General features: G+C 54.1%; 1 protein-coding gene across 1 annotated transcript in view; it reads left to right on the top strand.

Annotated features, from left to right (window-relative positions):
• The window catches only part of LOC120241547 (ATP-binding cassette sub-family A member 17-like), a 95,804-nt gene extending 74,774 nt beyond the window's left edge, over positions 1 to 21,030 (top strand). Inside the window, exons 21-32 of the mRNA XM_039246764.1 lie at positions 164 to 437; positions 611 to 815; positions 1,595 to 1,814; positions 6,522 to 6,680; positions 9,433 to 9,611; positions 10,200 to 10,322; positions 11,037 to 11,231; positions 18,315 to 18,502; positions 19,449 to 19,619; positions 19,897 to 20,087; positions 20,245 to 20,318; positions 20,818 to 21,030. Of these exons, the coding sequence (XP_039102695.1) occupies positions 164 to 437; positions 611 to 815; positions 1,595 to 1,814; positions 6,522 to 6,680; positions 9,433 to 9,611; positions 10,200 to 10,322; positions 11,037 to 11,231; positions 18,315 to 18,502; positions 19,449 to 19,619; positions 19,897 to 20,087; positions 20,245 to 20,318; positions 20,818 to 21,021 (2,183 nt within the window). The 3' untranslated portion in view covers positions 21,022 to 21,030. The remainder of the gene's footprint in view (positions 1 to 163; positions 438 to 610; positions 816 to 1,594; positions 1,815 to 6,521; positions 6,681 to 9,432; positions 9,612 to 10,199; positions 10,323 to 11,036; positions 11,232 to 18,314; positions 18,503 to 19,448; positions 19,620 to 19,896; positions 20,088 to 20,244; positions 20,319 to 20,817) is intronic.
• Positions 21,031 to 23,194: the final 2,164 nt, after the last annotated feature.

The raw sequence follows: 23,194 nt of genomic DNA, 5'->3' as shown, positions 1-23,194 counted from the left end.
GCAGGAGGCGGCCCTGCAGGCTGGGGCGGGGAACGGAAGGGCCAGCCGAGTCCAGAGGAGCCCACTGTCAAGGGGGGGGGGGGGGGGGGGGGGGGGAGGCGCTCAGGAGGCGCGGGGCTGGGGTCCAGGGTGTGAGGATCTGGGGTGCCCTGCTCTGTTGCAGACTCGGTAGAGGACCTCCTCCTGGAAAAGGCAGAGGAGGAGCCCGAGGGCTTTGATTTCAAGTACGTCGTGGCTGCTTCCTTTGAGGACGAGGGGAACCACACGACGGTGACTGCGCTGTTCAACAACCAGGCATACCACTCCCCTGCCGTGGCGCTGGCGCTGGTGGACAACCTCCTCTTCAAGCTGCTCTCTGGGGCCGCGGCTTCCATCACGGCTTCCAACCACCCTCAACCCCGGTCGGCCCTGGAGGCCTCGGAGGATGTCCTGTACTAGTAAGTGTGCCTGTCCCGCGCCAGCAAAGCCGTCCCGCCCACACCGCGTCTCCCTTGGCCGCCTATTCCTTCTCGTCTGCCTCCCGCCGTGATTACAAACCGCTTCGGTGAAGGACGGCTGGTGTGAGCGGCTGTGCTCACGCGGCGTCCTCTCCCCTCGTGTCCTTTCGCAGCAGCCTTAAAGGACACTACCTTGTTATCAACTTGCTCTTCGGAATAGCTTTCCTGTCCAGCTCCTTTTCCATCTTGACAGTCAAGGAGAGATCCACGAAGGCCAAGGACATCCAGTTCATCAGTGGCGTTTATGCGGCTACTTTCTGGCTCTCCGCTTTGCTGTGGGACCTCATCACCTCCCTGGTTCCCAGTCTGCTGCTGCTGGTGAGGGCTGCGCGGTGCGGGGACCCTCCCCTGCACATCCTGGGTGGGGGGGCTTGCCTCAGGGAGCCTGCAAAGAACCGGAAGTCTAGTCTGGCAGCTCACCCAGGGTGTGACTCGTCGCTGACTCTCGGTAGAGGGGCCTGCTCCAGGGTGTCTGGTCGGCGGCATCCCCATAACTGCTGCCGCGAGCTCCCAAGAGGTTGCGCGTTGGGGACGTGTGTTCACAGCCCAGACACCGTCCACCAGGGCGCTGACGGGTGCAGGCACTGGATCGTGGCTGCGCTCTGCAGCTTGTGGGTCCCCTGGCGCTCTGTGCGGGACGGGGCACGTCCCCTTTTGCTCTGCCTGTGCTTTGTAACCATCATCGAGCCCCCGACATCGTGGTGCTGACTTCCAGGGGCAGGGCTGGCTGTCTGAACTGTCCGATGAGTAAACGCAGGGAGAACCAGAACAGTATTGCTAACATCTTATTTTTTTAAATATTATATACACATTGAGAGACAAAAAAAAAAAAAAAAGCGAGCAGGGGAGGGACAGAGAGAAGGAGAGAGAGTCCCAAGCAGACTCCACATTGTTAACACAGAGCATGACATGGGGCTCCAACCCAGGGACCATGAGATCATGACCCGAGCTGAAATCCAGATATGGACGCTTAATCGACTGAGCGGCCCAGACGCTCCATCAACGCCTTATTTTTTACGTTGGGGTCACCGTACGCTTTCTCCAATCCTTGGGATCAACTCTTAGTGTCCCTCCCACACTCTCCCCCCTTTCCCAAGGCACTGTTTGTGTACCACAAGGAGGAAGCGTTCACACACCGTGGAAACGTCCCGGCCGTCATCCTGGTGCTACTGCTCTACGGCTGGGCAAGCATCCCCTTCGTCTACCTGACCAGCTTCTGCTTCCACAGTGAAGGGAGCGCTTTTGTCAAGCTCCTCGTCATGCTCACCTTCCTGAGCATCGGCCCCCTCGTTCTCATCTTAGTCACAAAGGAGAAAGGTGAGGGCCGTCCTCCCTACGTATCTCACAGGGCCTACTTCTCCCTGTCACGGCCACACAAGTTGTGTCCCTAGACACGAGGCCGCTCTGGCCAATGGTCTGGTGAAGAGCCCCGGACCGTGTCCCAGCATCCCCAACGCGCATCTCCAAGAGCGCAGATAAACACGGAGGCTGTGTCCATCCAGGGGGCTGGGCTCAGCAATGGAAGGGGAGCAAGGAGCCTCACCGCACTGCAGCAGTGTGGGCCGACGGGTCTTGGGCCCCACTGACAGGATGAATCCCGGTGACAGAGCCAGGGGAGCAGTGGCCTCTGAGTCCAGGGAAAGGAGGGTTGACTAAACGGAGACTGCAGGGAACCTTCTGGAAATGCTCTGCATCTTGAGTGAGGTGTTGGTTGCCTGGGCATAAGCATTTGTTAAAATTCACCAAACTGTCTACTTGGGATTACCCATTTCATCGAAACACACTATTCCTCAGGGTTTTTTTTTAATTTTTTTTTACTTTTGAGAGGGAGAGGCAGTGTGAGCAGAGGAGGGGCAGAAAGAGAGAGTGACACAGAATTCGAAGCAGGTTCCAGGCTCTGAGCTGGCAGCACAGAGCCCCCCATGCAGAGCTCAAACCCACAAACTGTGAGATCATGACCTGAACCGAGGTCGGACGCTTAACCAACTGAGCCACCCGGGTGCCCCAATTATTCCTCAGTTTTTGTAACAGGTGGTGAGTAAATCAATAAGCTGAGCTTGGGAGAAGCCTGCTTGGTGAGCGTGTAACTAGGGTGCAAGCAGCTGGGGAGCGAGCCGCCACTCACAGCGCACACCTCAACACCGACATCTCCGCGTTTGGGCTATTCGAATCTCTCTCTACGTCGGGGTTTCTACCCCGATTCTCTTTGTCGTTTACTTTGACGGCAACCACCTCCTTTAAGGTGACTTTCTGTGGTTGTCTCTGCTTACCAGTGCGTGAACAGCTCCCTCTGTCTTCAGCCTAGGGGCCACTCTGTCTCTCAGAGGACTGGTCATGCGCGTGTTCCCATCCACCTCGGGCTCATTTTAAAGGTCTAACTGGCTGCGTTTTGCGGCACCCTTTCTAGTTATGCAAGCCACCTGGGGAATTTCGGAAGTGGAATTATTTCCATCCGAGCAGATCAGAAAAGCAACAGCATTTTGACTTTATGATTGAAACAGAACAAAAGCGCACCGCAGAGAGAGGAAAGGGGTTAGCAAAGCCACGTCCTGAGGGAACCCTAACCTCGCAGTTCTCAACGGTAGTTAGCGTGCACCGAGGTTCACGGATCAGTCCAGGAGTCACTCTGAACAACCCTGCCCTAAGTCTCCGGAAGCAACCTAAGGATTCCTCCCTCTCTCCTCTCCTAGGCCACCCAGCCCCACCCCAGAGACACAAGCACCTGCAAGTCCAAGGACACGGAGGTGCCCTGATGGGGCAGAGCTGTCAGAGAGAATGACCAGGACAGGGTGCAGGGGCCTCTGGACATTCTCTCTGGATGCCTCAGCCTCTCGGGGATCCATCTCTTCTTGGAAGAGATGCTTGCTTCATGCCATCTCTTCTCCCCCCTCCTATGCAGCAACACCGAGGGCTGAGACCACTCCCCCACTCAGCAGGAGGCACCCTCCACCCTAACAGTCATGGGGAAGGAGGTGGGGACACGACAAGGAGCCCCACTTGTGGCCTGGGGGAAACAATGCCCATCCCAACCCTGAGAAAGGACACCGTCAGAGGCTGGATCTTGACCCTTCAACACTCGCCGCGGGGGGGCCTCATTAGGCTGCTGTCACCAAGGCAGTTCACACAGACAAGAGTGTAAAGCTAAATCTGAGCTCCCTTGTCCTGAGCCTCTACTAAAACAATAGCAAAGGCAATCAGTGTATGAACTCGTGCTGAAGAAGCATCCAAAGTGCATTTGGAGGGGAAATGGCTGAGCAAGGACCTAACTGAGCACACGGAATCCTGGAGGGGCTTGGGACCCAGAGGCTTGGGAGTGAAGGTGGGGCAGATGATGGCCTGTGGCGCCTCCACTGTCCCTGCTCCCGTATCCCCAGCGGGAAGCACAGGGCGCACAGGCAGTCACACGGGAAGGCAGAGGCCCCTCCTCTGGACAAACTGAACCTGCCTGCAAAAGAGACCTACACATTCGGCCTGGTCCCCTGCCTGGTTGCCCAGAATGTCGCCCAGACCCCATGCACAAAGCTAGCAATTCGCCTCCCTGTGCCCCTTTCGTCTTTGTGGACAGACAGGCAGGCATCAGCAAACACCTGAGGATGGCAGCCACAGAGAAGATGGAGACCAAAACACACCACCAGGAAACAAATCAGCCATCTCAGAAAAGACTACATCTATTAAACAGCAGGCGTCTGGGACGCCTGGGAGGCTCAGTAGGTTAAGCGTCTGACTTCGGCTCAGGTCATGATCTCACAGTTCAAGAGCTCGAGCCCCACGTCGGGCTCAGTGCTGACAGCATGGAGTCTGGAGCCTGCTTCGAAGACTATGTCTCCCTCTCTACCCCTCCCTGACTGGCACTCTGTCTCTCTCTCTTAAAAATAAATAAACATTTTAAAAAAACTAGCAGACTTCCGTGAGGAAGAAAAACTCTGAGGGCGAGAAAGTGCTGATTGCTCACGTAAACATATAGCAGAAGGGTTGGAAAATAAAATTTGTCAACCTCCCAGAGAGTAGAGCAAAAAGACAGGAGGAAACCGGGAAGGCGCGAGGGAAGGCGGATTCCATGAGAGAGACCAGGAGATGCCACCCTGCCTTCCACAAAGAGAGGGTGGACTTGAGGAACTCACCAAAGAAATAAAACAAGATTTCCCAGAGTTGAAAACAAACCACGCTCAGGACTGAAGGGATCCATCAAATGTCCAAAACGGATGGAAAAAGCACCTATGCCTTAAATCCAGATGCTTCCTGGGGATATGTTCTAGGCTTGATTCAACTGTCTCAATCAAGCAGAAGGACAGAATCAAGCCACAGTTCGGCCACGGTCGAGAGAAATGTGACCCATCGTGTCTCATTCTTGAAAAGCTGGTGGAAAGATACAGGCCAACAAGGTGAAGGGCAAAGCAGGAAGGGAGGCAAAGGACCCAGAATGGAGTGAGTCCAGCCCCGGGGCGCAGCAGAGAGAAGTCGCCTTCGGGTGGAGGGCGAGATACGGATGGTTTGTGACCGTGTCCTCGGCCTTTAAGCAGCTCTGGGGTAGGATCCAGAGTGAAAGAAGAAAGGGAAGTAAGCGGGAGCCATGAATATCTGCTTCTTCAGTTGGATGCATTGCTTGTGGCTTCTCTCTGATTCGGGTTAGGGTGAGTGGGGGGAGGGGTTTCCCCGCTCAGATTCCAAACACTTCCCACTCAGGGCCCGGAGATACTGCCAGGCTGTTAATTCCTAGGCCGCTCAAGTCCTGGTCACCGGAGCCATGGCCCTCGGGCCTCGGGGATCCACACCTCGGCGAGTGTGTAAGTGTAGCCCCAAACTCTGCGTCCTGTGTGGGCTGTGTCTCTACTGCCAGCACACATTGGTTGGGACACCTCGTGTCCAAGTTCAACTCATCATGCATCACAGTGGCCCCCACTGGCAAGAATTTCACACAGACTAGTACCCAAAAGCCACACAGCTCTAAACGCAAGTCCCGAGAGTATAGTTTCTTTCCTCTTGTATAATTGGCTCAGCCTCTCCCCAGGGCTCCCCCAAATTACCTGTGGGTCTGGAGCCAGCTATGCCAGATGTCACAAAGTCTGAAATGAGAGCCCAACAACCCCCTCTTGGTTTCTCCTTTCTGTTGGTGTCGCTGTGCTGGGGCTGCCCGAACAGGGATGGGGACTCAGCGGCATGCGTGAACTATCAACACAGTCCCATACCGGGCCATGCACCATGCACGCACCGCGCATCCATCCTCTTGTGACGAACTTAGGCGTACAGTAGAATCTTCCTTCTACAGGGCACGTGTGTTTATTTGTTGTAAATAAACATTTAATACTTGTAAAACTTAGCTCAATTTCTTCACAACCTTGTTTGGTATTTTGTTCACTTTTTTAACATAACACGAACGTAAAAATTGGCTTCTCTTAACCTCTAATGGGCCCCCGTTTTTGCGTGTTTATTTCATAACCAGCCAATCAACCCGTCTTGCCCTCAGTTTCTTACTCTGGTTGATTCTCATAGCTCTTCCAGGTACGTGGTGACATACAGTATCTGCGAATGATGGTCTTGTCTCCACAAACTATATAGGCGGGCATGTGTCCTCATTATCCATTCGTCCGATGGCGCTCAGACCACCTCACAGCCAGCCCAGCAGACCATGCAGTCAGGGCCCAGCTCCCTCGTAAACTGCGTCACCCTCTGGCCTCTAAACTCACCCCTTCCGCAGACGAATTTCATGCGGCAGCCGAGCTCTCGCTGGTTTCCCCCAAATCACACTAAGCTCTTTGGGACACATCAGCAGGAACAAATGGAGCAGGAGAGAAATTCAGACTCAAGAAGCAGCACGAAAGGAAACTGTTCGTGGCATGGGGGCTGAGTGACCACAGAGGGGAAGCAGGTCTCTGGTCTGGGGCCTGGGGGTGACAGGGCGGTGACAGATACACTAAGAGACCCAGGTAGCAGATCCTTCGCTACACGGTGACAGGCAAGGTGAACCCGGAGATGTGCCCTCTTCCTTGCTGCGAGGACACTTGCTATTCTCTGTCGCCCTCATAGACCAAGGCTACACCACGGCCTCAGAGTCCTTGGATCAAGCCTTCCTACTGCTCCCTGGCCACTGCCTGGGAATGGCTTTCTTCAACTTATACTACAGCTACGGACTCCAGAAGTTATGCAAAATCAAGAACCTGAGCCCACTTCAGTGTAATAAAGCTTGTGAGTATTGCGAATGGAGACTCCCCTCCTACGCGACACAATTCGGGGGGTCTGGGCATACTCACCAGGTGGTACAAGGACTACCATGATCGCAATTCCAGAACATTTCCATCACCCCAGAAAGAAACCCTCCATTCACACTCCCATTCCCTTCTCCCCACAGCCCCTGGCAGCCACAAAATCTACTTTCTGTTTCTGTGGCTCTGCCTCTTGCAGACATTTCATATACATGGAATCATGCAGTACGTGGTCCTTTACGTGTGCCTCCTCCCGCTCGGAATAATGTTTTCAAGGTTCATGTACTTTGTAGCAGGTATTAGCGCTTTGTTCCCTCTTCATGGCTGAACATTATTCCATTGTGTGGAGGAGCCACAATTTGCTCATGTATTCATCCAGGGATGACACGTGGGCTGTCTCCACTTTTTGGCAGTTATGAATAATGCTGCCACAAACGTTCACATACCAGCTTCCGCGTGGATGTGATTTCAGTTCTCTGGAGTCACGCCTATGAGCGAATATGTGGTTTAGCTCTTTGGGGGACCACCAAACTGTTTCCACAGTGGCTACACCATTTTACGTTTTTGCCAGCGATATAGGATGGCTCTAATCTGTTCACATTCTCTCCAATACCTTTTAAAATTTTATTGTTTTCAATTGTGGGAAAATTTATATAAAGTTTACCATTTTGTCCATTTTTGAGCAGACAGTTCAGTGGCATGAAGCACATTCACACTGTTGTGCAGCATTGCTGTCGTCCATCTCCAGGACTTTTATTTTTTAAGTTTGTTTGTTTATTTATTTATTTTTTTATTTTTTATTCCTGAGAAAGAGAGACAGTGTGAGCATGGGAGGGTCAGAGAGAGAGTGAGACACAGAATCCGAAACAGGCTCCAGGCTCTGAGCTAGTTGTCAGCACAGAGCCCGACGCGGGGCTCGAACCCACAAACTGTGAGATCATGACCTGAGCCGAAGTTGGACGCTTAACCGACTGAGCCACCCAGGTGCCCCAGTTTATTTATTTTGAGAGAGAGAGGCAGGGAGAGAGAGTCCCAAGCAGATGCCACGCTGTCATCGCAGAGCCCGATGCGGGGCTCAAACTCACAAACTATGGGATCATGACCTGAGCTGAAATCAAGAGTCGGGTGCTCAGGCGACTGAGCCACCCAGGCACCCCTGTCTACAGAACCTTTTTCACCCTGCACAACCGAAACTCTGTCCCCATGAAACACTGCCACCCCCTCCCCCAGCCTCTGGTGGCCACCATTTCACTTTGAGACTCTGAATTAAACTACTTTAGGTACCTCCTATGAAACTTCCTAATTCTTTATTTCCTTTCATGCATATTCTACAGCAATCTTCTTTGTGGTCCCAAAACACCCTTCAGTTCTAACATTCCATTTCCAGTTTGCACCAGCTTAACTTCAGTAACGTAAAACTGCTCCTATACTGCCCATACCCACTCTCTTTCAACTACTGTGTTGTGTATCCAGAATCATAGATGGGTCATTGTTTTTATGCGTAGTTTCTTCAGTGCTGTAGAAACGCACGAGCGGAGTTACAAACCCAACTTGCAATAATACTAGCTCTCATCATTGTCCATGTGTTTACCATTGCCAGAGACCTTTATTATTTTGATCTCTATGTCCTGATACAGTCCACGTCCATTATGCGCTATTAAATGAAACTAGTGAGTTGGAGAAAATAATACATAGCATCATTCCACCTACACTGTAAAAGATCATATCCTGAAAGGGTAGGAGGATTAAACAACAAAACTATCACAACAGTTTGGGGGCATGGAGAAGTACCTTTATTTTCTTCCTCGTCTACGTCCCTTTTCCCCAGTGTGTATTAATGGCATAATTTTATAATCTTTTTAATGTTTTATTTATTTCTGAGAGAGAGAGACAGTGTGAGCAGGGGAGGGTCAGAGAGAGAGGGAGACACAGAATCTGAAACAGGCTCTAGGCTCTGAGCTGGCTGTCAGCACAGAGCCCGACGCGGGGCTCAAACCCACGAATTGTGAGATCATGACCTGAGCTGAAATCAGATGCTTAACCGACTACGCCACCCAGGCGCTCCAATGGCATAACTGTAAAGTACACATATTTAAAAGAAAACTTTTAAAGCAGATCAGATTAAAAAGAGGGAAATAGAGGGGTGCCTGGGTGGCTTAGTCGGTTAAGCGTCCGACTTTTGCTTAGGTCATGATCTCGCGGTTCATGGGTTCGAGCCCCGCGTCGGGCTCTGTGCTGACTGCCAGCTCAGAGCCTGGAGCCTGTTTCAGAGTCTGTGTCTCTCTCTCTCTCTGACCCTCCCCTGCTCACGCTGTCTCTCTCTCTCTCCTAGAAATAAATAAAAACCTTAAAAATTTCTTTAAAAAAAAAAAAAAAAAAGAGGGAAATAGAGGCTCCCGGATGTTTTTATGTGACTGGCCAGTTGAAACCGCAGGAGACTGATGACAGATCGAAGAACCAAATGCATAACTATCTTGCATTTCAAACAGCTGTCACGTGGACAGAGTGAGGTCCTTGACTTTACTGCATTATTTGCACAGATGATGGGTTGTCGCCAGAAAAACAAAGTGTTGTTCATGTTTACCTCCTGCTGGGATGTGGTAACAGCACTGATGGCACTCCTGTGGCATTTCAATGGTACCTGCTCTGGTAGGAATTTGCCCACTCTACGTCGAAGGTGAGGCAAAGCCAGGAAACCACCCAAAGTTTGGTAACGCCTGCTTATTCCCCGTTAGCAGAGGAATACACTGTCCAGGAGAGCATCTACGCCTGGGAGTCCCCCGGGATAGGGAAGTACATGGCGGCCCTCGCCATCTCGGGGTCCGCATACGTCATCCTGCTTCTCCTCATCGAAACCAGTGTCTTGTGGAAACTGAAAGCCAGGTTTTCTGACCTCAAGGGGAAGCAAGAATTGGTGAGTAGGTCAGAGTGTGACTCTCGAAGCACCGGTGAACCGGCTGGCTCTACAGTCTACTGTCTGTGGCCGGGAGTGGCCTTGACTCTCAGCATCTGAGGGAGTCTGGAGACTGTCTAATCTACCCCCAGGGCAGAGGGGGTGACAGCCAGTGCCAGGGACCCCCGTGGATCTGAAGGGATGGGGAGGGGAAGGGGACTGGCTTGGCTCCTGTGACCCTGGTGAGCAGAGCAGAAGCAAGACCCTGGCTTTCTTAAAACTAGTCCCCTTTCCGGAACGCCTCTTCCCCGTGTCCGTGTCCATCCAGGAGCCTGGGAGGAGGAAGGTCTGCTCTGTCTGCTCTTGGTCTGAATATCTTCCAGAGGCGAAAGCCCTGCAAGGAAACTCTGTAGAAAATGGACTTGTGCCTTCACATCCCCAGGCTTCAAGTCTTTTAACTTTCCCCAAAAGGAAAAGCCATGTGAGGTTTCCACGTCCGCCATACCCTGGTCCCACAGCTGTGCGCTCAGTCCAGAATACCCACCGTGGCCGAGGGGGGCCTCCACCTCCTGCGCTCGCAAAGCACTCACGCCTCCCACCTTCCTCTAGGGAGAGCAGGTAGCGATGTGGGTGCCAGGGGACCAAGATGTGGAGGAGGAGGCAAAAACGGTCCAGACTGGCTTAGAAAAGCTGCGTGAGGAAAACCCACTGGTTCTTAAAGACGTGTCAAAGGTAATGCCAGACGTGCCCCGAAGGCAAAGACCATTGTCCAGGGGGCCCTTTGACAAGGAAGCCACCGCCAGGGGGCTCCAGGCGCCGCCTGCTAGCTCCAGCCCCCGAGGGCTCGCACAGCCTGGCAGCCACTTCCTGTTTTGTTTGTGCCCAGAGAGCCCAAGGACAGGCGTTAGCGCCTCACCCTCCATCACCTCTCGGGGGTCCCCTGCAGGCCAGGAGGGCCTAGTGTGGGAGGGCACCGGAGCTCCGAAGCCCAGGAAGCCTCAAGGCTGGACTGGACCGGCTGACCCTCTCCGGGATCTAGAAGGCACTTTGCAGGGGAGCTCGTGGGGCGGCGGAGCGGGGGGTCTCGGACAGCTCAGAGCCAACCTGGTTAGTCTCCAAAGCTCTGGCCAGAATTTTACTGAGACCCTGAAAACATCCCTGAACTTTGTAGCCTCGTAGTCACCGGTGGTCAAAACCAACCAACACACCAGCAACTCAGGCAACACCAGAGGGGCTTTGTTTGTTTTAAAGACGGAAGGGAAGCCGCTTATGCTGGAGAACTGGGAAGGAAGGCGAGACCGAGCCGGCACACGCCAGCCCCTGGGCCCCGAGGGCAGCCGGGGCCTGTCCCAGAATGGGGGTGACAAGCACGGGGTGGGGGGGGGGAGGGTCCGGGCTGCTGACCCCGGGCTCCTCACCAAGCACCTTCTGTCTTGGGCATGCCAGGTCTATGCCAGTAAGGTGCCCGTGCTGGCCGTGAACAAGGTGTCCTTCGCCGTCCGAGCAAAGGAGTGCTTTGGCCTTCTTGGTGTCAACGGAGCTGGGAAAACGTCAGTCTTCAAAATGCTGACCGGGGAAGAGCCCATCACCTCTGGGAACGCCTTTATCAGGGGCTTCAACATCAGCTCGCACCTCGGGAAGGTAGGGTGTGACCGGGGCCGAGCAGACGTGCTGGACGAGGGGGCAGGGGTGCCGCTGGTCTCTGAAGACCCCACGGGTCAGGTGTATACGTGCCCCCGGCCCCACGGCCCTACCTCAGACCTCTTCTCTGGGCTCCCCACCTCCGGTGTGCAGCGCTCACAGCCCTCCACGTCCCTCCCACCCGGCCCGCTACCTCCCGGCCGCCCCCCTGAGCGCACACTCCGAGGCTACTCTTCCTCGCCTTCTGCGGGCATCTCTTAATGAGGACCTTCCCCCCTGCGAGCTGCAGCCTTCCCCTCTCCCCTGGCTCTTCCCGCCCTGACCCTTCTTTCCCAGACTCCTAGGGGGCTGCAACACCAGGCCTCTGTACTTCTCACTCTGCACTCGCCGCCCCTGCCTGACTTGGTTGTTACCCCCGCTCCCCACTGCTGTCTTCGGCCTCCCCCTGCCAAGGCCGAGGACCCACACACCAGGCCTGCACGCGCACGCGCACGCCCCCTGGACGGCCTTACTCACACGCCTCCCAGTTTAAGCCCAAACTTCGGATGAGCCGGATGAGCCGTTCGAACCTTATCCTCCTCTTGGAGTCCCCACCTCAACCACCGGCTCCGATTCAGCGAGGGCCCAGGATGCGCCAGTGGCTGCGCTCACCCCGAGGACCCTCGGGGGCAAGGAGCTCTGGTTATGAAAGTGAGCCCCTGCCATGCAGGGAGTGGAAAGGGACAAGCTGGTGGCGGTCAACATCCGGTGGAGCCGGTGGAAGGCGGAGTAAGAGACCAACCCGAGGAGGCATAATTGAACTTGCACTCCACAGCACCAGCCACCGTGTCGCCGGGAAGTTCATCCAACCAGTCGCAGAGGCCGCGGCCACAATCATGTTCAGAGACAGAGCAGAAGCGCCCACACAGGCCCCTCCACCTTCCGGTACAGAGCCCGGTTGGACAACCACAGCCAACGTAAGCCTCTCACGCCTGTGAAACATTTACTGCTCACTTTATCTCTTTTTACCATTTTCAAAATTACAGGTAAGGCTTCTGGCAATGGCAAATTACATAACTCTGACCCCCTTCCTTGCAGTAATAACTAGAAAAACAGGACCAAACTTTGAGAATATCTCCAGTGGGCTGGAAAGATGGCAAAGACTGTGAGCCAGGACGGAAGAGGGGGAGGCCCAGGGAAGGGACCAGATCTGGCCCGGGAGCTGGGAGCTGAGTGTCGCTACTGATATCAGAGTGACAAGCCCCGAGTTCCGGCAAGTGCACCTTTCACAGAGTGGGGACCCCCAAGGCTGCACCCCGCTGCAGAGATGAGCTACACGTAGACAAGCTCAACCAAGGATCGCAAAACAGCCTGGCCTGGTCCCAGTCCCCAAAATGGGGCTGACGGAACCCTGAGCCGCCAGTGCTCCCAGGCGCCCGCTGGAGGCAAGCGTCCATCCTCTCTGGGGGAAAATGCTATCACCCTTGGCTTCAGTGATTTCTACAAACAGTTACGCAAACACAATGCTTGGTGCACACTAAAAAATGACCATGTACATATACAAGACAAAATCTCGCCTCAAAATAACATAGAACAAAGCCTGGAGACTCAAAGGGCAGACGCCGTCCGGGAGAAGCTAAGGAACATGGCACTCCATGGAAACAGCCCGCAGGGTCTCCGTCCTGGGATTCACACCCTTGAGCTGTGAGCACCTCCTGTACTGGACCAAGGTGGGTCCCTGCGACCAGCAAAACAGCGTAGAAGAGATGCTCCCAAGGCTAGCTGATAAGAGAGCCCGCCATCTGGGGTACACCCCCTCCCTCACATCCCTCAGGGTGGGGGACGCTGACTGCCACATCATGAGGGCGCTCAGACAGCCCTGTGGAGGGGCCCACGTGGGGGGAACGGCCCCGGGGCCCGGAGGCCTGCGCGCAGCTACAAGAGTGAGCTGATCCCACAGCCCTTAGGTGAGGCTAAGGGCCGCCCCCTGAGAGACCCTGCCCAGGACCACCAGCCAAACTGCCCCCAGATTCGTGATCTGACCTGCAGAAACCACCGAATAACTAACAAACTCCAGCTACATTTTGGAGTAATGGGCTTTACAGCATATGTAATAATCTAATACAGAGGATCCAACGAGAAGGTTTAATAGACGCGTCATCGAAGTCTCAAATGGAAAGGACACAAATATGAGACAAAGTGGGACTTTAAAAATTAATGCCTATAATGTTCCAAAGTTTATGAAAGACATCAAGTTACAAATAAGTCAATCGCTAGAAGTCTGAAGCAGGAGAAATTAAAAGAAATAAATCCCTAGGAACCTGATCATAAACTGCTGAACAACAAACACAGAAGGAAAAGACTGCAAGGACCCACTTTCAACGGAGCAACAATTAGACAAGCAGACGATTTCTCAGCAGAAAGGACAGAGGCCAAAAGACAACAGAATGACACCCTCCCAATGGCACCAGCGCTAACAGCCAACCCAGAATGATACATGCACTCAAGCCAGTGTAAGAAGAAGGTAAGAAAAAAGACATTTCCGGAGAAACAAAATCTGACAGGCGGCGCCTAGTGGCTCAGTTGGTTAAGCAGTCAACTTCAGCTCAGGTCACGATCTCGCGGTTTGTGGGTTTGAGCCCCGCGTCGGGCTCTGTGCTGACAGCTTAGAGCCTGGAGCCTGCTTCGAATTCTGTGACTCCCTCTCTCTCTGTTCCTCCCCTGCTCATACTCTGTCTCTCAAAAATAAACAAATGTTAAAAATTATTTTTTAAAAAAGAGTAAATAAATAACATTAAAAAAAAAAAAAAACTAACAGAACTGATCCCCAGCCTATGTGCACCAAATAATGATAATGATAATTATAAATAAGAGCCACCCAGAGGCACCTGGGTGGCTCAGTTGGTTAAGCCTCTGACTTCGGCTCAGGTCATGATCTCACAGTCTGTTAGTTTGAGCCCCATGTCAGGCTCTGTGCTGACAGCCAGCTCAGAGCCTGGAGCCGGTTTCAGATTCTGTGTCTCCCTCTCTCTNAACAGGCGAGTGGTTGCGAGGTGCCAAAAGTCCAGGGGAAAGGAAAGAAAAGCTGAGATTGCTCATAGAACCGTCCCTGGAGGGGCGCCTGGGTGGCTTAGTCGGTTAAGCGTCCAACTTTCGCTCAGGTCATGATCTCGCGGTTCGTGGGTTCGAGCCCCGCGTCGGGCTCTGTGCTGACTGCCAGCTCAGAGCCTGGAGCCTGTTTCAGTCTGTGACTCCCTCTCTCTTTGACCCTCCCCTGCTCACGCTGTCTCTCTCTCTCTCTCTCCTAGAAATAAATAAAAATTTAAAAAATAAATAAATAAATAAATAAATTTTAAAAAAAGGGACTGACGGCCCCAACGAAAACATGATCAGGGAAAATACTCAAAAAAGATGAAATGTAAAGTGAACACATGCGCCAGAAACTCCACCCAGAGGTGTGAACCCCAGGGAAATAGAAACCTACATCCACACGACAACCTGCACATGCGTGTTCACAGCATCATTCACAAGAGCCAAAAGGTCCGTCAGTGGACACACGGATACACAACACGTGATCTATGCGTAGGACGGGGTAACATTGAGCCACGTAACGGGGCAAGGCACTGACCCACATGCTATCGCGTGGATGGACCTGGAAGACATGATGCTCTGAGGAAGAAGCCGGTCACAAAAGGCCACATAACGGGGGCGCCTGGCTGGCTCTGCTGGTGGAGCGTGTGCCTCTTAATCTCGGGCTCACAAGTTTGAGCCCCATGTTGGATGCAGAGACTACTTAAGTTAAAAAAAATGTTAAGGGGGCACCTGGGTGGCTCAGTCCAACTGCAGCTCAGGTCATGATCTCGTGGTCTGTGGGTTTGAGCCCCACGTCGGGCTCTGTGCTGACAGCTCAGGCCTGGAGCCTGCTTCAGATTCTGTGTCCCTCTCTCTCTCCCCCTCCCCTCACTGTCTCTGTCCCTCTCTCAAAGATAAACGTTAAAAAATAAATATATAAATAAATACATAAATAAAATTTTTAAAAAGACCTTATGTTGTATGATTCTGCTTTTAGGAAATGTCCAGACTAGGCAAATCGAGAGACAGTAAGTAGATAAGTGGCTGCCAGGGGCCGGGGGTAGCAGGGGAAATGGGGAGTGACTGCTAATGGAAATGGGGGTTCTCTGGCAGGTGTGGGGGGAAGGGGGAGAGGAAATGTTCTACACTTGATTGTGATGATAAATCCACCCTTTGATATGGTAAAAACCATTGAATTGTACACATTCAGTGGAGAATGTGATTGAATGTGATGAATAGGTGAATTGCATGGTTATGTGAATCTGTGTCTCAATAAAGCTGCTCTAACAGGGAAGGAAGATACAAATGAAGGGAGGGAAAGAGGACCAGGCAGCCGGTCCTGGGCAGACCCGCCCCCACCCCCCCCACCCCACCCCCGCCTTACTGCCACCAGCCATCCAGCCCAGGGACCCTTACTTGTGCAGAAGAAAGTATGAACACGTTCCATAAACTCGAGTGATAAATGTCACATTTCTCTGTTATTTAAAATCAGGGGCGCCTCGGTGGCTCAGCTGGTTGGGCATCCAACTCTTGATGTCAGTTCAGGTCATGATCTCAGGGTTCGTGGGCTGGAGCCCCGTGTGGAACTCTGCGCTGAGTGTGCAGAGCCTGCTGGGGAGTCTCTCTCCCTCTCTCTCTGCCCTTCCCCCTCGTGTGCTTGCTCGCGCTTTCTCTCAAGATAACGCGAAAAAATGAAATACAATAATAAAATACATTTATAAAATAAAGTAAAATAAAATAAAAATCACAAAATAAAAATATATTTATAGAATAAAATAAACTGACATCTGCCCGGAAATCAGATTCCAGTCTTCCCAGGACCCATCTGCACATCACCTCCTGGCCGTCTGCGTGACGTCAGCACCAGAAACGTCGAACTTAAATCTAGTTAAGCCTGCACCTCCGTTCCTGCGCTTCCCGCTGGGAACCCCACGCAGGTCCATCTTGGCAGCAAACTCCTTGCTCTCCCCTTTTCGTGAGCCTTCTGCTCCCCACCCTTGATCTGGACGAGAACTTTCAAGCATTCTTTTGCATCTTCTAAAATTCATTCTGACCAGGACGTGCTGGTGTTCCAAGCATCAGCTGTGACTCCCAAGAGTCCACCTGCATTTCTATGTGACCCGCTCACCGCCCCAGAATTATCCGGCTCCACCAAGGGGCTGTCTTTGGTCCACGGCACCACCCTGTGCTGAACGGGGCTCCATTCCGTGGGCGCCCAGCCACGCCATGGAAACAGTAGCTTTATGGTCAAGTCAGGTGTGTAAGAAACACCACCGTCCTTCCTTTTCTCTAAATCACATTACATTTTCAAGCCTTCTACCCCAAAACTGTTTCAAGAGCTAGAAAACCTATATAGACCAAAACCTGTATAGGCCTGAAACAAAGGTCAAAGAGCTACCCCTTCTTGAACGGGACCAACCACCACCGAGCAGATCACGTCCCCGTAGCATAAGGTCTGCAGAAGACTGGGAGAGAAACCGGGGTGCTACCCAGCTCGGAAGTGCTGGTAAAAGCAGGCAAGGACAGTACCCAAAACGAGCCAGGGACCAGTTTCACGTAGGAACATAAATGCCCTAAATTACTGACGCAAAGCCGGCAGGATGTTGAGAAACTAAAACTTATGATCAAGTCACGTTTGCGCTAGAAACAGGAGTTAAGGTTCCAGAGCAAAAAACTCACCAACGGAAATTACTACCTTAGTAGGGGAAAGGAGGGAAAGAACTATTTTTTAACAGATGCTGAAAAAGCACAGGATAGGAACCCCGTCCCACTCACGATTATAGACAATTTTCAGCGAACTAGAAATAGAAGCAACAGCAGGTTAAGATCACCCAATGAAGGCAACCTACCAGCAATCTTCGTGTCTCGTAGCGAGATGCCTGAAGCATCTTCTATCAAGTCTGGTTTTCCTCCAGGCACTCTGTTCCTGCCCAGTGGCATCTGCCTTCAGGGGGAGCCCTGCCCTCCGTTGTGGGGTGTCCCTGACGAGTTGTCCCCTAGCTCACTCCATCCAGGCGGTTTTCTGGTCTGTGCCCGGTCAGGGCCGCCCACTCCACCCCAGATGGTGGGGCCCAGCGTGGTAAGGCGGCTTGAGTGGGGAAGGAGACAGGAAGAAGAGCACTGGTTATTTTTCAAAAATGGCACCCTACTATCTTTATCATGTACTCCAGGAGAGCACTTGACCATGGGCACAAACCAGAGTAGTTCATTGCAAGTTCATAATGGCAAAACCTTGGAAATAACTCCTATGTGCCTGAATTTTTATAAACAGCTAAATATAATCTAGAAACCTTCCCTGAATGCCAAAGTAGCAGTTAAACTGACTTGGGGTAGGATCGCGCTTAATGTTGAGGGGCGCCTGGGTGGCTCAGTCAGCCGAGCGTCTGACCTCAGCTCAGGTCATGATCCCACAGTTCATGGGTTCAAACCCCGTGTCGGCACAGAGCCTGCTTGGATCCTCCATCACCCTCTCTCTCCCTGTCCCTCCCCCCGCCTCGCTTGCACTCTCACTCACTCTCGCTCAAAAACAAACATTTAAAAAAAAGACATAGTGCTGAGTTAGAAAAGTAATTTGCAAAACAGTAGACATGGCATGAGGGGGCAAAAACCAAACCCGGTTGGTCCTCTGCGGAGAGAACATGTCCATGCAAAGTCTGGTGGTGTGTACACCACCCTGACCGGGCCAGGTCCTGGTAGCCTTCGTGTGAAAATAAAGAAAACCTATTTGTAGGTTATATGTCTTATAAGGGGAAAAAATAAAGCATCTTCTACTGACCTGATACTTGGAAGGTGATGAAGCAGGGAGGCGCTGGGCACTGAGGCTCCATGCCAGGATGGTGGGAGGAAGGGCCCCACGTGTGCCCGTCCACAGGCCCTGCCAGCAAGCGCTGCATCTGGACACGTCTGTCCACATGACAAACGTGGGTATGCACCAGGCAGAGCGGGAACCCGGGCTGGGGCAATGCCAGGGCAGGTGTCTGGGCCCCTGCGCAGCGGGCGGCTCTCCTTCTGACGTGCCTCCCCCCCATCCAGGTGCGGCAGCAGATCGGCTACTGCCCCCAGTTCGACGCCCTGCTGGACCACATGACGGGCTGGGAGATGCTGGTCATGTATGCCCGGCTCCGGGGCATCCCCGAGCGCCACATCAGCGCCTGCGTGGAACAAATTCTTGAGGAGTTACTGATGTATGCCTACACTGACAAACTGGTGAAGACCTACAGGTGAGACCTGGGGTCCCTCAGTCCCGCCACCTCCACCAGTGAGACCGAGGTGGTGCAGAGCCAGGTCCATCAGCTCTGGGCATATGAGCTCCCTCATAAGGATGGGTCCACGGCCTGGGCTGCCCCAGGGCACTGCTTCCTCTGGCCCCTAGCAGGCAAGTGGCTAAGGACAAGCAGAAGGCACCAAAGGTGTTACTATCTTGCCACTTCCCAGAGGGCTTCTGATTTTTGGTTTCCATTTCACACACGACCTTATCCTGCTGGGTCTGAGGCATCTGAACTGCTCATGTTTTGCTGAGAAGCCTAAGTTTTCTGCTGCCACCCATACTACCCAACTCAAGTGAGCTGGTCAAGCAGGGCCACGCCCTGCCCCAACCCCACCACCGCCCCGCCACAGGCTGGAGTTGTGTGCAGCGCCCCCTGGAGGTTCGCAGCAGTATCCCACTCCAGGGCTGGGAAATCAGACTTGCCCAGGAGTCAGGGGACTGTCGTCTTTGGCTCTTCCCTCTCTACTGGCTTTGACTTCAAGCAGCGTTTTGTACTTCCTTGCATTTTTTTGAAGATTACACGAGTTAATATCTGCAAAGCTTAAAACAGCCTCTTGTGCATTATAAATGCTATGTGTCCACTTAAAAAAATGGCTACAATGGTCCTCTGTCCTTACTCCACGAACACTGCAGAGACCCTCAAAGAACGCTCATCAACCATGCGCTCACTACGTGTCCCTGTGTCCCTGTGTCCAGGGCAATGATTTGGACACAAATCATAGCCAAGTCACAATGCAACCTTACGGGAGGGTGGTGGACTACTAGGGCCGTGGACTACATTCTGAACTGAGAAGAAAAAGTGTGTGCGTATGTGTACATGCGCACGCACACATGGGGGGTTGGGCTACCCCCTGTTGATATTTGCCATTCACCACAACCTTTCCCCACTCTGCCCCCAGCGGTGGCAACAAGCGGAAGCTGAGCACTGGCATTGCCCTGCTTGGAGAGCCTTCCGTCATCTTCCTGGACGAGCCGTCCACTGGCATGGACCCCGTGGCCCGGCGCCTGCTCTGGGACACCGTGGCACGGGCCCGCGAGTCTGGCAAGGCCATTGTTCTCACCACCCACAGGTAGAGCCGGGGTCTCTAGGGGTCGGTGGAAGAGCCAGAGTGGAGGCTGTGGAAGGGATGGGTTGGGTGAGGCCAGGTGGACAGAAAATTTGCCAGCAGCGGGTTCAGAGTCTGTGCGGAAAGTCCCCAGGCTTAGCCACGTGGGCCACCCCCTGAACACGGGAATCAGGAACAGTTTGATCTGGCCGACAACACTTGCCCATCTGTGTGACCTCTGACACGGGAGGCAGGCATCAGCGCCCCCGGCCCCGTGTCAGGCCTCTGCCCCTCTCCCCAGCATGGAAGAATGTGAGGCCTTGTGCACCCGGCTGGCCATCATGGTGCAGGGCCAGCTCAAGTGCCTGGGCAGCCCGCAGCACCTCAAGAGCAAGTTTGGCAGCGGCTACTCCCTGCGGGCCAAGGTCCGGAGCGAGGGGCGGCAGGAGGCGCTGGAGGAGTTCAAGGCGTTCGTGAACCTGACCTTCCCAGGTGTGTGCCGCTGCACAGAGGGCCTCCGCGCCTCGTCCCTGCCGAGCCCCACGCCCCTGACCCCTGGGAGGAGGGCCGTGATTCCAGGGTCCCCGGGGCCGCTCTCCCTGGCCCCGCGGCCCGGCCCTCACGGGGACACGCTGTGTCCTTGCTGCAGGCAGCGTCCTGGAGGATGAGCACCAAGGGATGGTCCATTACCACCTGCCCGGGGGTGGCCTCAGCTGGGCCGAGGTGAGCACGTACCTGGGTATCAGAGGGAGCAAACCTCTGATGTCACTGGCTTTCTGGGGTGAGGTGTTCCCCCTTCTGCATATAAGCTGCATTCAAGCCGCTGCAAGGCCTCTCCGCCGTCTCTATGGCAACGTTCACACTGTGTTCACAGAAGATAAGGATGTGTGAGCTAGAAGGTGCCCTCAAGAGATCAGCTCGTCCAACCCCTCATTTCACAGAGAGGGGAGCAGGTCCTGAGAGTGGATGCCACGTGCCCCGGGCCCGCAGCAAGCTAGAGATCCAGCCAGGGGCTCTGCCTTCTGGCACTGTCCCCAGCCAGGGGCCCTTCCCTGAAGGGGCAGGCAGCTCCGTTCCATAGGACTCACTTCCGGGGAAGCGCTCTGGGGGCAGCTGAGAAGGGGGCCTTATAACACCCCTAGAGATACTCCCTCTTTCTACCCTCTGCTGCCTTCCCCTCCCTTGTGCCTGTCACCCACAGTGGGCTCCCTCCTTCACACAGGTGTTTGACTTTCTGGAGCAAGCCAAGAAGAGGTTCATGCTGGACGACTATTCTGTCAGCCAAGTCTCCCTGGAGGACGTTTTCCTGAGCTTCACCTGCCCTATGCCCCCTACCCAAGAGGAAGAGAAACGAGAACAAGCAGAGCCAGCTCCACCCCCCTCCCAGCCTCCCTCCCCACTTCCCTCAGAATCCGTCTTGCTGTAATAAAGAGTCCACAGCCTGCCATGGGCTGCAAGGGGTACTAAGGCAGCTTGTAGACCCAGTGAGCTCAGCTCGGGGCCGAGGGCTGGAGGGGGCTCTCGGTCAGATTGGGACCTCTCACCTTTGAGGCCTGGTGGAGTGCCCAGGTGCACTGCCATAGGAAAAGATCCCCTTGCGTCCCACCTGAGTGGCCCGAAGCCTCCCTGAGACCTGGCTTGTGGAAGCAGCCTCAGAGGACCTCCTGCCATGGCTTCTCGAGGCTCGGTGGCCTGGGTGTGACCACGGCTTGTCATGACGCTGCACCTTCTGCGGTAGGAGCAGAGAGCAGGCTGATGAGTTTGCCAACCTAATTCTCTCAATTTTTCATTATTTCAATATTTGGATTTGTGGAGCTCCATCTGTTCTCTGCCCTGGTCCCTACAAACATTAGGGCAAGGCTGCCTGTGATCCCACCACCAGCCCGTGAAGTGCTCCTCCAGTGAGTAACCCGGAACTTAGGGACAACTTTCCAGAGTCAACCTATACTAGAGGCAAGATTCAGTTCAGGGAGAGGTTCTCAAAGCCGGGTTCCTAGGCGGCAGATTCTAAATCTTTCAGAAACTTGTTAGAAATTCAGATTCTTGGGCCCCGCCCCAGACCTGTTGAACCGGAAATATCTGGGGTGAGCCCCAGCAATCTTGGGTTGTAAGCACCCCAGGTTCACAAGTGCTGATGCAGCTCAGGTGTGAGAACCACCGAGCTAAGGCCTGCGTGCCCCCGGCCCCTACACCCTTTAGCCAAGAGCGCGAATAGATGTGGCCGGGCACTCTATCACCAGGACTCTCCTCTGAGCTGCGCCTTGTCACCTAGCCTTTCTCTCTCCAGCATCATGGTCACACATGTCCCTTCCACAAAGCCCCCTCAGCTCCTCCTCTGCAGGTAGTTCCCTCCTGCTTTCAGCCAGGCTCCGGGAACGGGTCTACGGTCCCTGACCACGCTCGCCACACTTGCCACCTCCCATCACCACTCACCCCAAACTACAGCGCGATTACATCCCTGGCTGCCACACCCTCTAGTTTCTCCATCCTTTCTCCATGTGACTGCTGTGTGGCACTCCACAGTGTCCCCCGCCCCCCTCTGATGCCAGCCCGCGCTCCCCCTCTCCCCCCGCTTGTGTTTGGTTCTCCTCTACAGGCTCACTGAACGGTGGGATCCCTCTCGGGCTCTCGGCCTCATTCACTGCTCCTCACTCCCACCTCTGCACCCGGCCCCCCTTGAGTTTCAGTTTCATTCACCCCCACGTCTTCAACAGCCATCTTATTCCAGTCAGGAACTTCCCTGAGCCCCTGACAATCTAGACTTTTCCAATGAGCTCTCTCACCCTCCCGAGTGGATGTCCAGTGGGAAATGAGCCCTTCTCATCCTCTGCCAGAGGCCTGTCGCCCTGCTGGGCCCCCAGGGCTCTTCTTGCCAGGGTGCAGAATGGGGGTGAGGGCCCACAGCATGGCCAAGAGCACCAGTTTTCTGAAAAATAAGAGAACTTTACCTCCCCGTAAATAAAAGAAAATGATAAGGACATAAAGAACAAGAAGAGAGGACAGCTGAGGGACTCCGTTTTGGGCTCCTCAGGGGACTGGGCGTAGTGAGAATGGCTTATCATCCCCTCAAGGTGTCTAAGCTGGAAGAGCGCACTTCTGCCCCTGGGCAGGGGGGACACGAGCAACACAGTCACAGTGCAGGGGACGCAGGGGACACAGGAAAACACAGCAACAGGCAAAAAAACAGTAAGCAAAGGGGTGAGGAAGGATGAGAAATCTGAAGGGACCACCATGGACTCCTCGTGCTTTTGCGTGGGAACATGGGACATTTGGGGAGCTGCTGGACCCTCATACCCCGTGTGACCCTCCTCTCCGTCTCTGTCTGGTGCTGCAGACTGGCCCCACGTCCCCTAGGTGTGTGCCCGCCTGGGTGGTTCAATGAGCAAAGGGTCGGGGACAGAGGGGAGGTGGCGGCTTGACTTGGGGAGAGCTACTGCTCCGCCTGAAGGGCATTGCCCGGCGCCCCGAAATAACACAGGGAGCAGCAGCCAGTGAAGCCAGCGGGTGGGCGCTGCTACTTCGGGAAGGGCCCCCAGGGGGCAGTGAGGACCGGCCGGGGACAGACAGGGACGATGTCCGGTGCGAGGGACGGGTGAGCC

This window comes from Hyaena hyaena, unplaced genomic scaffold (genome assembly GCF_003009895.1).
Source record: "Hyaena hyaena isolate Hyena2069 unplaced genomic scaffold, ASM300989v1 scaffold_285, whole genome shotgun sequence".
Classification (NCBI taxonomy): Eukaryota; Metazoa; Chordata; class Mammalia; order Carnivora; family Hyaenidae; genus Hyaena; species Hyaena hyaena.
This window is presented reverse-complemented; position numbering and strand designations above follow the sequence as displayed.